Raw genomic sequence first — 15020 nt, 5'->3', positions numbered from 1 at the left:
GTGATGATCCTGGTCTGTTCCCACAGCGGAAAGCCAAGACTTTTAGGCAATAATGGATGGGCCTTTTACCAACACAGTGCTCCCTCCCTGCAACTTTGTGTGTGTCTTCATGTGTGTGTGTGTGTGTGTGTGTGTGTGTGTGTGTGCAACATTTACTATCTGCTATTGAGCAAATAAGATGCTCTAACAGACTCCAGTTGTTCTGTTCCAGTGAGTGAGCAGAAAGAAGGGAAGATGTGCAAGCATGGCTAGTTGTTGGGGAGATTTCATGCATTCACTCATTCATTCATACGTTCATATGACTCACTTTGTCATTGTCACATGACAGAAATATTCATTTTTTTGTTAGAGTCATGTGTCCAGGTTTGTTGCAGCCTTTGATACACCAGTCACCCAGTGTGTTTTCTACTTCTTTTCACAGAAAGTGTCCCAGTATACCATCATCGTCCAGGCCACTGACATGGAGGGCAACTTGAACTTTGGCTTGTCCAACACAGCCACAGCTCTTATCAGCATCACCGACATTAACGACAATCCCCCGGAGCTGACAGTCAGAACGGTGAGTCCTAAACTTTGTTTATCCTCATCAAAATCATCAGCCTTCTCCTGGTTCACATATTTGGTGGCTGTCATAACCATTTATTCAACAGCTGCTCCTCCGCAGGACTTGACCCTGGATCTGTCTTTTTAACAACTGCTTATTTAGCTGCTATGTAGGGATGGAACGATTACTGGTTTCATGATAAACTGCAGTGCATTTCCTCGTGGTTAGTATTATGTTGTCAGATTTTAATCATCATTGAAACCATGTTTGATTATGGTGCTTTGAAAAATGCACGGTAAATACTGTGCAACATCAACATTTTGGTCACTACAATCATGATATTAAATTTTTATACCTTCTTGTGTCTATTGCCAATATGCTGCCCCACTGTCCCACAGAGCCATTATCCTTCATATAGCACATAATGGTATATTATTCTCAGGCAGAACAGGTTACACAGGCCTCCATGGGAAAGTCTGCTCTCAGATATTATTAGAAAATGCGTTATCTGGTCCCTGTCAAAGACAACAATCACGCAATAGTAGCTCAACTGAAATATGTTTTCAGAGAACATTGAGATGAAGGGAATGCAAATATAACAGCTGACAAAGATGCAGGATAAAAACAGTTATATTAAGAATAAAAAAAAACACACGGTGACAGATAAAGAAACACTGTGCAAGAACAACATATGGAGAGACAGAGGAGGGTACAGCGACTGAAAGTGAGATCGAGATCAGTTTTGCAGACGGGAGGTGTACGCTTCCCTCCTTTGCGCTCTGTGCTTTCCCTGCCAGCGGGGCCTCTGATGGCCAGGGTTTGTCTACAGACATCTGGCCCCGGTCCCTGATACCTCTACACTGGTTTGACAGGAAGCCACGCTGGCCCGCTTTTCTATGGCAGTGTTTGCGGTTAGGTAGGGAGTTGTTCATGTTTGAGAGTCAGGGTTTAAAGGTTATTGATGACGGAACAGCAACTGAAAACAGAAGCTCTTTTATGCGTGAATGTGTGAGTGTGAATGCCGTGCATGTATGCATTCATGCCCCATGTATTGCTTGTACTCTCTGCTCTCAGCTTGGTCATACAACACAATCAAATGCTGACCGCAGCTTGACAGACCTACAGGATTGTAGCTGCTTGGATTTCTGAGATTCCAGAGAGAGACAGATGCTGTCTGCAGCCGAGCTCAGAGGCAGAGCGAGCAGTGTGTCAGCGTCACACACTGTGATCCCTGTCTCCTCGGCGGGGCCCGTCGTCAGCGTGCATGCCAGTACAGTTCCAGCCGCATGCTCTGATAAGAGCTCCCCAGCTGTCAGGGGTAGAGCTCACTGAAAAAGGCTGCCGCTCCGCTCAGAACTGCTCTGCCCCCCCGTCTTTGGCGCTGGCTCCGTCACCGCTCTTCACCGGGGAGGAGCGCTGGACCAGAGTCCTTGTGCCAGCCAGCAAATGGACATGCTGCGCTTCAGTAGACACAAAAAAAAAACACATTGTACATTGTCCTTGACATATACAGTGCACAGTGATGTATGGTCACACACGCTGTGATAAATTTTTGTCAGCTCTTCAGGGCCTTATTATTTTCCCTGCAACCCTCCTGAGTAAATGGCTGCAGATTTGCCTGAGCGTGTCAGTAAAAGAGCAGTTGACCACATTTTGGTGCGTGACTCAAAGGTGGTAGTGAGTGAAAATGAATGAAAATGTGTTCCTGCTGCATGTCCTTCACTGAGACGCCAACAGCCACGCACTCTCGCATGAACATCCACAGCAAAGAAATTGTTCTCCACCAGATGCCATTTCTGCTGCTTTGTCAATCTCTTCTTTTTGTTTTGCTTCCCACACAAGCAACTAGACTCGGAGCAGTTCAGTAATTATTTGTGCATGACAGACGCGAGAAGAATTCATTGCTCTCTATGGGAGGCATAGAGAGAAAACATAAGCGCGCTAATTAAGTGAAATTGCTTGCGGGGGCGTAAACCAAGCTGATATATAGCATCTAATTTAAAAAAAAAAAAAGCCAAATGTTTTATTCATTTCACCACATGGGCCTTAATGCGCAATGTTAGTGCAATGTTCGTCATTATGTGATAAACAAAAGGACGATGGTACTTGCAACAATCTATCTAATCAAAGTATCAAATCAAGTGTATCACAGCCCTGCTAAAGTGTACCCAGTGGTTTTTCATTCACCGAGCAGTGATGAGGAGCAGGAGAGTTGCTTGGGAGACTTGTGGGGTTGAAAGCTTGAGCTCCCAGCCACACAGGCTTACAGATCTGAATAGAGCGCTACAGTATTTGTGATTCACCTGTAGAGCTGCAGCTTCTTAACAGCTGGAGGAGTTGGCGTGCCAGAGATTATTCACCACTTTCCCCTGCTACCCACTCCTTGACTCTGATTTGTGTTTACAAAAAAAGAGCAGACTGCTAGGAAAAACAGCTTGATATGTCCGTATAATATGAAAAATAAGAGTGAGGGTAGACGCCTGTTGCCAGTGGCTGTATCTTTATTACCCTATATAGTGAAGACATAACAGCCATCTTAAGTGGACCGATGGCAGTCTGATATTAGGAGGAGTCTGTTTTGGGACATTTATTCGTATGTAAAGCTGTCATTACCATTTGGTGTTGTTCTCAACACCTCATGAAGGAAAGGAAGAGCTCGTTTAGTCTGTTTGAACCATAGCTCCGCTGTCTAACGTGGAACATTTTCATTTGCTGAGTCAGTTTTTGGTAAGAAGACCGTGGATTTCCGCTGCAGGGCAGAGCACCTCGATGCAGATTTATTTTCTAAGATGATTTGGGGTCTGCACTGCACCCCTGCTGATTTTCCTCGGCTGGACTCCAGCACAAATGTGTGAAGGCTAGTTGGATTTATAGACAGTTTCAAACATGAAAAGCAATAATTACAAGTGCTCAGGTATAAGTGACCCTGTATTAGATGGGTTTTGTGTCGTGCTGACCTTCATACACTTGTGATCTATTGACACGTCAAAGTTCTATGAAATAAAACCCTGGCATAATTTGATGGTGAAGATACTTGTGCTTTGAATGGTGAAGTTATAAAAGTCCTTTTCTTCCCAAGGTCAACAACCACTGGTGGTACTGTGACTATACTCAATCACTGTAGTCACTGACTGAATCAGAAGCTCAGTGGTGACTGACAGTACAGTCGTCAGCTCAGCTCATGGATGTATAAAGAGAACTAGATTCAGCGTTCGAGGCAGGGCCTTGTTAATTCTTATGAAAGTTGCTTAGTGGCACGTGAAGCCAAAAACAACAGCCGCATATAAAATTAGTGGTCTATAAAGCAAGCACACCAGAGACTTCCGCTGGCTGAGCTGGTTTAGCACTCTGCTAACTTTAATGGGGATAAAATAATTCAATCCTGCGGCTCTTCTAAACTTTCTAAATGTTATCGGACCAAACAGATCAAATTTTGACTGGTTACAGACGTCTCTGTCGCTATGTAAATCAATGGGAAAAAGTTTTTTTGGGCCGCAGGGCATCACATGGTGGTGTAATTCCACTGTTTGGCCACTGCAAAATTGGCTTCAAATTGGCTTCAAAGCCAAGCACACTTCCTGGGGGCTCAAAGCATATTATTAATCAATCGCAAAAACCACAGAAATAATCGTAATGTCATTATTGTTGCAAATAATTAGCTGCCGAGCCGTAAAACAGTGCTTGTATGGAGTTGTTTTATACTGAACTGAGGGCATTAGCTTGAGTTAGAATCAGACTGTACGTACCACCACACTATAGTAATGAATGTCTCAGTATAAATGGTGATCTGAAATGCATTTAAACTTAGTTAATTAAAGAAATGAACACACAACATCGCTAGTGACTATGAACTGAACTAAACACACAAAAAATTGGTTTGTGATTTCCACCTCTACTTGTTTTAGCATCCACCATTATCCCTCAAAGGTATACTATGCAGGGATGGTTAAAACACAACATTCAAGTCTGGCCACTCCCACATACACTGCAAGCTGCTCTACTATTGTAGGAATGTTACATTTGTTATAATGGGAAAGCCGATACTTTAACAAACCTAACAAGGCTAACCGCTGGTATCTATCAGTCCAACAGGAAACAGGCCAAGTCTGCATCTCCTTTTTTATCCCCATCCTCTCCTTCAGTGTTCACCAGTGAAATTGAAAGTGAAATTCAACCCCAGATTCACTTTTTTTTAGTGTGAACTTCTGATTTCACCTCGCTGTATTTGCATTTTTTTTTCAACTGTCTCTGCGATTTTAATAGCTTCCTCTTTCCTGCTTAGAGTCTGGCACCTGGTCTCTACCTTTTTGTGAAATACCGACCTTACCCCACCTGTTATTGGCTGGGGGCTAGTCAGTACATTGTTAGGGAAAATCCTTCAAACTATACCTTTAACTTAAGACACCTGTGGCCATAGCAGCTTCACCTAAAGTTACCAAACAAACTCACACTGTTGCTCTGTTTTTTTCTCCTATAAAGTCCTCCTTGTTGAATGTTTAAATAGGCGAGGCACATTAAGTTTATATATAAAGCCCAGTAAAGCCAGAATCTGTAATACTGTCAACAACTTTTTGTGAGATAGCAACTCGTATTAAAGTTTAATGATTCTTTTTATTTTTGTCTCATTTCAGATTTATATTCACTGGCAAAGTCGGCAGAGATTTGGTTTAATGATTACATTCAACTGAATCTTATTTGCCCTGCTCTTTCCCCCCACGTATTAGTAACTACAGAATCCTTCAGAAACTGGAATTCTGTGTCTCTAGTGGCTTATCAATGGGTCCACATTGCATTTTAGTGAGAGTGGCCATTTTGGAAGCGTCCTCCCCTACAGTCAGCGCCATTGTGTGTGCCTCTGAGAGTACATATTCCATTTGGCTGTCTGACAGCGCAGCCCAACAAGCATGGAAGGTTTGTGCTGGTGTTTGTTGCTAAACCTCGGGGTGAAAATGAAATGGAGGAGCCCACACACAAGAGACTGAGAGTGCATATTTAATTTGTTCTGTGCTTATCAGCATGGTTGTACTGCAGGGGATAGGAGAAAAAAGGGGGCAAGGAGGGAGGGAGGGGGAGAGGAGGAAGGGAGAAATCGGGGCGTTTTGGACGCTGCTTCAATCCCACGATTATGAAGCCATTAAAGTGAACAGCAGCTGGCAGACACACCCCATAAACAAGTTAACGCTTCACAAGAGGAAACACGGATTATTGTCTGACAATGAGAGCTTTTAGCGGGGATGTGTGTGTGTGTGTGTGTGTGTGTGTGTGTGTGTGTGTGTGTGTGTGTGTGTGTGTGTACCTTCAAGTGCCCATCCCTCTGTAGCCAGATAAATCCCTAAAGAGAAGGACATGTATCCTATTGTGCTGTAAATTCTTCTTTAGGCTCTGCAGCTGTAACCAAGTTTCCTCCAGAGTTAGTTCAGAGGGGAGTTGTTTCAGATTGCAATATAATGAAGATCATTAGCCAAAGATTATTCCTACCGCTGCCTTAATTACAGTACTTATCTAATTGCTTATTAAGACCTAGATTTGGTGAATGCACAGAATCTAAATTAAATGGGTAAACACTTAATTAAACAAATCCATTAGTTCAAATAATAGTTTCATATGAGCAGACATGGCGTAGAATAAGGGACAGCATTAACATAATGGAAGATATGATTCTCTATTATCCACATTTAAACAAATGCATCTCCTTCTGTCTTCCTCTCCTTTCTAATTTCTCCCTTATTTGTTTTTCAACCACTTTCAGTGTAATGAGTGTTTTTGGCTTGGACCTAAAAGCAGTTTGTTTTCATAATAACAGTTATGGAAAATGCTAAAAGATTGATGATGACACAAGCAAATGTTAAGAATCTCAATAAATCAACTTATTAACGTGCATTAGCCGACCGCTGGAGCCAACATCAGCATAATGTTATCTCTCCCATCCTCCCTGCTGTCACCTCCTCTCCCCTCCCTCTCCTTTACCTCCTCCCTCCCTCCTGCTCTGTAGTTTTCAGGGGAGGTGCCAGAGAACAAGGTGAACGTGGTGGTGACCAACCTGACAGTGGTGGACAGGGATCAGCCCCACAGTCCCAACTGGAATGCCGTCTACCGCATCGTCAGCGGAGACCCGTCTGGACACTTCACCATCCGTACCAACCCCATCACCAATGAGGGCATGCTGACAGTGGTCAAGGTGAAAATGAAGCTGTATATTTGCCTTCCCTACACACACCCTGACATCTGCTACTATGTTTCCACCTGCTCTGAAGTGCCAGATGTGGATGGCTGAGTACTTTGGTCTCACATTGTTTTCACTGAATTATATGTCATTTCTCAAATTGGAACTCAGTTAGAGCTAATCTCGCAATCAGCTACACTCACTTCCCTCCCTTCTCTCTCTGTCTCCTCTCTCCCACCTCCTCGTTTCTTCTCTAGCCGGTGGATTTTGAGATGAATCGTGCCTTCATGCTGACTGTGGTGGTTTCCAACCAAGCCCACCTGGCTAGCGGCATCCAGTCCTCGCTTCAGTCCACAGCGGGAGTCACCATTTCAGTTCAGGATGTGAACGAGCCGCCTGTCTTCCCCGTCAACCCCAAGATGATACGCTTTGAAGAGGGTGTGCCGGCAGGGACCACTCTCACTGTGTTTGCCGCTCAGGACCCTGACCACTTCATCCACCAGATTGTCAGGTACTTTGAAGCACACCATATTATGGAGGATTTTACTTATGCATTTCCACTGCATGGTACTTCACGGCTCCACTCAACTCGACTTGCTTTTGGTTTTCCATTAGGAAAAGCTGTGGATAGTACCTGGTACTTTTTTTGATACCAGCTCAGTCAAGGTTTCAAGTGAGCTGTGCCAATACTGGAAGGTGGGGTTAAAACACTGCAGACCACTGATTGGTCAGAGAGAATGGATACTTGCACAACACAGGGGAATCTGCACAAACCCACCAGCCAAGCTACCATCAATAGTGACCGCAATTTTTTTTATTCACTCTTCCCAGATTTTAAAAAATGGTAGAAGAACCACAGAGCTCACTGTGCTTTACAAGTGACAAAGTGCATTGATGGCCAATGAAGGGATTAGCATAGTGTTGCTATGGTGATCAGCTGAGAATTGCCTACATTGAGGGAGTACTGTCCACAGTGAAAAACGAATTGGATTAAATGGAGAAAAGGACCTGGTATCAAATATGAGTCGAGCCGAGTCGAATCGAGCCGAACCATGTAATGGAACTGAGGCATTATTTCCTGAATGTAATAAATCAGTGTCAACTGACACAACAAGGACACCTTGGACGTCCTGATTAGCATATTATGACAGCACCTTCACCTGAAATGCCTAAATCCTATTGGAATCAACTTTAAAGATGCATCAATTGATTTTTTTGGCCACTTGGAGGAAGTAAAAACAAGCTGTAACATGGCAAACAGTTGCTAATTTACACATCCAGCAGACACAGAGCAACATTAGCATTCATCTGGAGTCATGTTTGTGTCTATCTCATCAACGTAAGTCTAATATTCACCATCCTGTTAGCTCTGTTTTGGTCTCCACTGACTCCTGAAGGAAATATCTAACATTTTAGCTTCACTGTCTTCACCAGCTACTCTCATCAACCTTGCTAAACAACATCAGGGGGAACTGTAGTTGGGTGATATTTCTCTGTGGGTTTGTCACTAACAGCAGCCCTTTACACTTAACATATAATCAGTTATATATTGTGCAATACATTTTAACATATCAGATTTTTTCTTATCTAGTTTCCAGATGCCTCTATATAAAGTATAAGTTAATGCATAAAACATTCATGGAAACTAATTACATTAAGTGACATGAATGATAAAGCAATAAAGGAAACAAAATTACCTCATGCACAAATTAAAATCACTGTAATTTAATAAGGATATGAGGAGAAGAAGAATCAGTTAATATAAAAAGCATGTTGAAGAAAACTCTACCTTCTTATTTGTGTGGGTTTTTGGAGCTTTAATATATTATTTGCTCCATGTAATAAAGTCTCCTTAGATTCTTCATACTTGAGGATGTTGACATCAATTGTATTTGATTTATGTTTACTAGTTTCTGTAGGTGACACTCGTTGCTCACGCTGCCCTGCCTACTGCATTCTCAATCTATGTTGAACCACCATCTGTTCTGCCATTTCTTTAAATGAACATGAAGATTCTTGGATACATTTACAGTTAAGGATTCACCTTACAGTGTTCCAACAGAGGACTGAAGCCCCTCAGAGGGCCAAAGATGACTCTATAGCGAGGCATTTCCTTTATTTTGTCCAACCTGTCTTCTCCTGGATATGTAACTCTCTTTCAATCTGTGTGTCATCAGTGTTTAAGCAGTTTCTCTGCAGCTTATCCCTCTTATGTGACATTCTCAACCGACCCTCCGCCCACAGACCGAGCTCCAGTTACTTCCCCGTTGCCAGGCGACTGGTGTGAAGAGGTCATCCCGTAATGAGTTGGACACTGTCTGTCTGCCCTCCTTAGATCCCTATCTTCTTCTCTTCCTGCTCATTGATCCCCAGCTCCATCCTTCCTAACTGGGGTGACACACAGCGGGCATTGTGCCATCCAGGCATCGACCCTGTGTGACAGAAACTCCCACATGCCCACTAAGGTCCAGCGGCATCGTTCCACTCCATAGCCAGCTCCAACGAGAGAGATTGATTTTTCTTAATGTCAGTGAGACGGCCTCTTCCACGGAGGAACCCAGTGGAAATGTTACTGAATTGATAGCGAGGGAGGTAGTGGGAGATGTTCTCATACACTGTACAGAGGAGTGAGCAATATCCACATCTCAGGTTTCTCTCCCTAAAAGACATGTCATGCAAACTAAGTGGACTGAGCTCCCCTGCCCTTTGAGAGAAGTAACTCCTCTTTTACTCTCTTTTCTCTCATCCCTTCCTCCCTCTCGCTCCCGCTGACCCTGTCACTTTCTTCTCTGTCAGTCTGTGTGTCTGTTATTGATGGGAGCTCAGAGCTGCTGTCTTCTCCAAAGCAGCTTGCCAGCAGACGCTCAGCTCAAGCTCAGACACCCTCATCTCTGCTGCTGCTGTATTCCCTTTAGGTGACCTCGCTTGAACCCTCACTGAAGCTCACACAAAAGACAGAGAAATGCAGAGCCGTAGGCTCACAAAACGCATGCGAACATGCACACGAGCACCCACAGAGGATGAGTGTAAGGCCTGTGCGTGAGCAGTGGATGAGATGGGAGAAGAGCCAGCTTCAGGGTTTTTTTTTTATATTTCTGAATTTCTCGCTTTTTTCCTCTCTCTGGAGAAGAGAAGATGATGTGAGACGGAGTGCTTTTGCCAGCTGATTTAACTTTTAGATGTGATTTAAGTGGCGGCATGAGCTAATTTGTGTGTGTGTGTGTGTGTGTGTGTTTTTTTTTTCTCTTCTTATTAGTATTAGAATATTAGCCCTGTGGAGTGCGGACATTCTTTGTGATGTGAGGTCATGTTGGTTGCTCCACACTTCTAAGAATCTACGGTTAGGGCTTGGGTGTAGGATCAAAGGGTACTCCAGCAAATTAGTATTGCATTTCCATGAAGTTGGGAGACTCACAAGAGACAGATTAAATAAAGACTGGTCAAAATTGAGGGAGCATAGGCCGAGACATCCTGACATTTACACAATGTCTACACAGCCCGCAGAGCAGAGGCAGCACTCTGATAGAGCAGCAGTTTCAGTCTTAAGGCCGTGTCTACACAGGATGTGTTCATGCACAGTGTTAACTGTTATGTATGTTGTTTAACCCTTCTCTTTGCTGCAAACTTGACTCAGTTTGATGGTAATGAACTGCTATAAAACTCTAAAACAGAAATCCAAATAGACTTATTTGGAATTTGGCAGAAGTGCTGAATAAAATTATCAGTTGGTGTCAGTACCTATCACAAAGATAGAGAATATAAAATCTGTTTAACCATTTTTATAGCTGGGTCTCTGAGACGCCAGAGTTAATGCATCATTTCTTTTTCTGTCATCAGTTCACAAACTATCATAGCTGATGAAACAATAATATAAGGTGTGTTTTTGAGCTGTTAAAAAAGGACCCAGAGTCTCCAGGACCCCAAACAGAACATTAAGGGATAAGGGTTACGGCAGTCATCAGTATTGTAAGACACTTTGCTCTGCCAGCTACATGAAGACAGCAGGAGGTGACATCTTGTTGGCACAGGAAGGGGATCAGAGTGCCAGGCATGACATGCAAAACACCAGAATCTAACCTGCAGGGTAACATCAGATCCTGACTAACGCTGCATGACAAGCTCTTTCACTAGAAATTAGATTTATTTTCATCTGTTCATTTTATTCTCTCAAGAAGAAAATGTAAAAGATCTGTCTGTCTGTCTGTTTGCTTAATGTGTACCAGCGCAGGAGTGTGTGTGTCTTCAGCTGGAGGTGGAATTAGTTGTCTCCATGCCTGCGAGGCTCTGGCTAACCACTGTCAGCCTCCAACGCACTGCTTTAATTAAGCCCCCTTTCCCCCTCATCACGTTTTCTACCGACCATGCTTAAATTCAGAAAACCACCTCTGATCTCTCTCGTACTTTTTCTCTCCGTCTACTTGTGTCTCTCACCTCCTGTCATTGTGATGACATGATGACCATCTACCTACAGGTGAGACTTCTCACTTGTCTGCAATTAACTATTTGTCATTAAACCTGAGAATGAAGCGCTTCCTCCACTCGGTTTGCTGTTTAGACTTGTCATAGTTGTTAATGGGATTTATCGACTTTAATTGCAGTTGTCACTTTCCACTCCGCTGACGTATTGACTGATGACAGCGATGAGAGTCGCTGTGTGGGTACAAAGAGCAGTGAAGTTGTTAAGAGCGCTGCTTGGCTGTTCTGCATATGGGTTCAGGTTTTCATCGGTCTTCATGCTAATGAGCTGCTGCTATGATAAGCTCGCTGAACATATGTTCTGCTCTCCATGTCACTGTAATATTTCAAAGGTGCTTGGCTGGTATTGCTTATTATGGTAATGAACATTTTACCTGTTAATGGGTACTTTGGATCCGCAAATAAAAGATTTAGAGCTGTTGGAATTCGACTAACAGTTGGCTGCGAAAATTAATGTGTGGAATTTGTTTCTGTGTGTTTGTGTTTGAATTTAATGAAGTATCTGGCTTTCTCGCCATCTTTGTGTTTGTGCACAGGTACTCCAAGCTGTCAGACCCAGCTAACTGGCTTAAGATTAACAGGACCAATGGTCAGATCACCACCATGGCCCTGCTGGACCGAGAGTCCATGTACGTCAAGAACAACGTGTACGAGGCCACGTTCCTGGCATTCGACAATGGTAAGTCCGGTAAGTCAATATGACTGTGTGTGTCATGATTGTCTGATAAACAGTAGGGCACATAAAGAACAATATAGGCTCCTCTTTGCCACATTAGCAGCGTGGCTTTAGGGATAGCAGTGTTGTTCAGTCCACCACTTTGGTCTAGACCAAAAAATCTATTTAATGGATTGCCCGGACATCTGGTATAGGCATTCATGGCCCCCAGAAAATCAATCCTAATGGTCTGGTGATCCCCTGACGTTTCCTCTAACACCACCATAAGGCTGACCTTTGTGGTTTTGACTGAATGATCTCAAGAAATATCAGAAGAATCACCATGAAAGCTTCAGAGAGAATTTAAACTTTGGTTTTCCCTCAACTTTATCAGGCTCCACCACCAGGTCACAGTTCTACTTTATCCAATAATTTGCTCATGACCAAATACCTGCTTAACTAGCAGCATTCCTGTCAGCCTTAGTGGTACTCCCGTTCAGTGCTAATTAGCAAAAATTTGCTAAGGCGCTAAACTAATATGGCGTTATGCTTGCTAAATATCAGCCAACCCAATCAGCAGAAAAAATGTTGACACTGTACGTTTCCTCGATATGTGTGGTTGGGTTTAGGCACAAAAATCACTTGGTTATGGTAAGAAAAAGATTATGTTTTAGCTTAAAATACCCGGTTCTTGGGGCACAATCACCGCTAGATACTTGGTAACCCTAAACCTAAGGCTTTTGTGGCACTGTTCCTGGTGGAAAAGGTTTGCCCAAAAACACCCATGCTTGGTGGCTATCCCTTACCCTGACCCTTAAGCCACTGGAAAATCAGCAACAGGACACTAAAACATGATCGGTTTTGTTTGTCTGTCTTGAAGAGTTGTCTGCACTGGCCTGCAGTTTGGCAGCATCTCGCCTAGGTGTCACACAAACCACCATCCTCTCCATTTTCAGGTCAAGTCAGCTCATATACTTCGTCACGTTAGAAATGTTAATATGCCACATATATAACGTGCAAATGTAAGGTATTCATGGTTTTCCAAAACCTACAATGCCATGCTGCATCAACATATGAGCATTGTCATTGTGAGCATTCTAGCATGCTGATGTTAGGGCTCCGCTCAAATCTGTGAACAGCCTGACATAACTGCTAGCACAGATGTAAACTCCTGATCTTGTTTGTTATATTTGGAAGTTTTTCATTGTGAGAAAATTGCATTAGCTTTGTTTTAAAGTTGATAATAAAACATCAATCATCATCTGACTGAAAAGGAATCTATTATAATTTTACATCATCACTCATCATCAGAAGGTAAGCACCATAGCGCAGGCAGCGGATGAATGTAGTGCTTGTCATTATGAGCAACAACATAGTCAAGTCACACATCTTTCTTTCATATTTCACACTACTCAGACACTGATCGTCTAAAACTATGATCACAATATGAAACATAATGTGTAATATTATGTATTGGGTCTGTACCTTCAGGGAAGGTATTGTGCTGTCACTTGCTTGTATACACTGTATTTACTTTCAACTGAATACACCTTACCTCAATAGTAAAGGCACATATTGAGATATTTGTCTGTCTTGTCACCTCTATGTATTTCACAAAGGCTAATGCAAATTTATATAGATCTATTGGATGACATAGGTTAGCTTCTTTAAACTCATTGGGTCTCATTCATGAAACGTGAGCAGAAGGAATTTGTGTATAAACTGTTCACAGATGGAAATTTACGTGCATGTCCGCATTCATCAATATTTTAGTAGCTCCGATCTTTTCGTAGCTACTAACAAAATCTACTCCTGCTCCTGACCACTTGTAGTGCTTGTGTAAATTTAGTAAAGCTCATAAATTTTGCTTTTCACTATTGGAAATTACAATTTTAATTTGTATTGCGCTCTGTTATGTACACAATACACAGATGCCTTTGAAACACGTAATCTAAACATGACAAAATATTAAAAATATAACACATTTAGTTAAATTAGTTGGCAATTAGCAGGTTTAAGATCCAGATTAGGTTCATGATTGTGAATTATCTATGTAAATCGACTCAATAGCTTACACGTTCTTTCTACATGTTGAATGATGATAATAAAAATATCCGTAAGGACAGCCGGATCACAGCCTCTTCGGCCTCGGTGCCTGGGTTCAGCAGGGGCAGCAGGTGGTGGAGCCACGAAGGAGCACGCACCAGCTGAAAGAATTATTTGAGACAACACGTTTTTTTGGGGGGGGGGGGGGGGGGCCCATCACTGATTTAGAGTTTATCCATTACGCACAAAACATCTCTGGTTTCCCGTTCCCACTTCATTCAGAACCCCAAAAATGAATCTTCTATTTGTTTGGTGACTGTTGTATTTTTTTTTGTGTGTGCTTATGCATTTCTTTGCCTCCAGTTTCATATCAAACCATTTACGCTTCACCTCTGACATGGTTCTTTTTACTATGGAGACAACATTAACAGCATCTGTTACCTCCCTCCAGGCCTTCGCTTTGCCTGCCCGTATCACACCACTACTAACTGAAGAAAATAAAATGTTTTTTCTTAAGTCCACTTCACCCAAAATTATTTCGATCTCCGCTTCGGAAAAACTCTTTTCTTTCTTTCTCTTTCTTTCTTTGCACCATGACTGACAGGTCGACTGGATTGGCTATTCATGGGCAGGGATTTATGCTAATTGCTGAATACTGGGAGCGCGCTGTCACTTTACGATGGATTGGCATTCATGATCATACACATGTGTTTACGAGTTTCCTGCGGCGTTCCTGAATCCAGAGTAGGTTTTTAGTAGCGTAGGCTTTTATGTGCACATCTACACACAGATTTACTCACTTTTCATGAATGAGACCCATTATGACAAAATTGAGGAAGATGCCTCATTTTACTTAATACTAAAATCATTTTACGGACCAAAACTACACAAAAGCCGAACAAACAGTTGTGGATTTCTGTCAGAAGAAGAAGAAGACGATATACTTTATTAATCCCCAAGGGGAAATTAAATTCCACGGCTGAACCGGAAGATGAAGCTTTCAATTTACTGGTCCATCTTCATCCCAACCCTCACCTATGGTCATGAGCTCTGGTGAGTGAACGAAAGAATGAGATTGCAGATACAAGCTGCCGAATTGAGTTTCCTCAGTGGGATGTCTGGGCTCAGCCTTAGAG

The 15020-nt window shown here is 42.7% G+C and overlaps 1 protein-coding gene across 2 annotated transcripts in view; it reads left to right on the top strand.

Moving 5' to 3' along the window:
• Window positions 1-15020, top strand: part of cdh4 (cadherin 4, type 1, R-cadherin (retinal)) — a 267007-nt gene that overhangs the window by 238049 nt on the left and 13938 nt on the right. Inside the window, exons 9-12 of one of the 2 annotated variants that reach the window (XM_033627295.2) lie at window positions 422-559; window positions 6537-6722; window positions 6965-7218; window positions 11720-11871. In XM_033627295.2, coding sequence (XP_033483186.2) covers window positions 422-559; window positions 6537-6722; window positions 6965-7218; window positions 11720-11871 — 730 coding nt within the window. The remainder of the gene's footprint in view (window positions 1-421; window positions 560-6536; window positions 6723-6964; window positions 7219-11719; window positions 11872-15020) is intronic. The other variant, XM_033627296.2, reaches the window with a different exon arrangement.

The sequence above is a fragment of the Epinephelus lanceolatus genome, chromosome 1 (genome assembly GCF_041903045.1).
Source record: "Epinephelus lanceolatus isolate andai-2023 chromosome 1, ASM4190304v1, whole genome shotgun sequence".
Classification (NCBI taxonomy): domain Eukaryota; kingdom Metazoa; phylum Chordata; class Actinopteri; order Perciformes; family Serranidae; genus Epinephelus; species Epinephelus lanceolatus.
The sequence above is the reverse complement of the archived record's forward strand: the minus strand, read 5'-3'. Positions and strand labels throughout refer to the sequence as shown.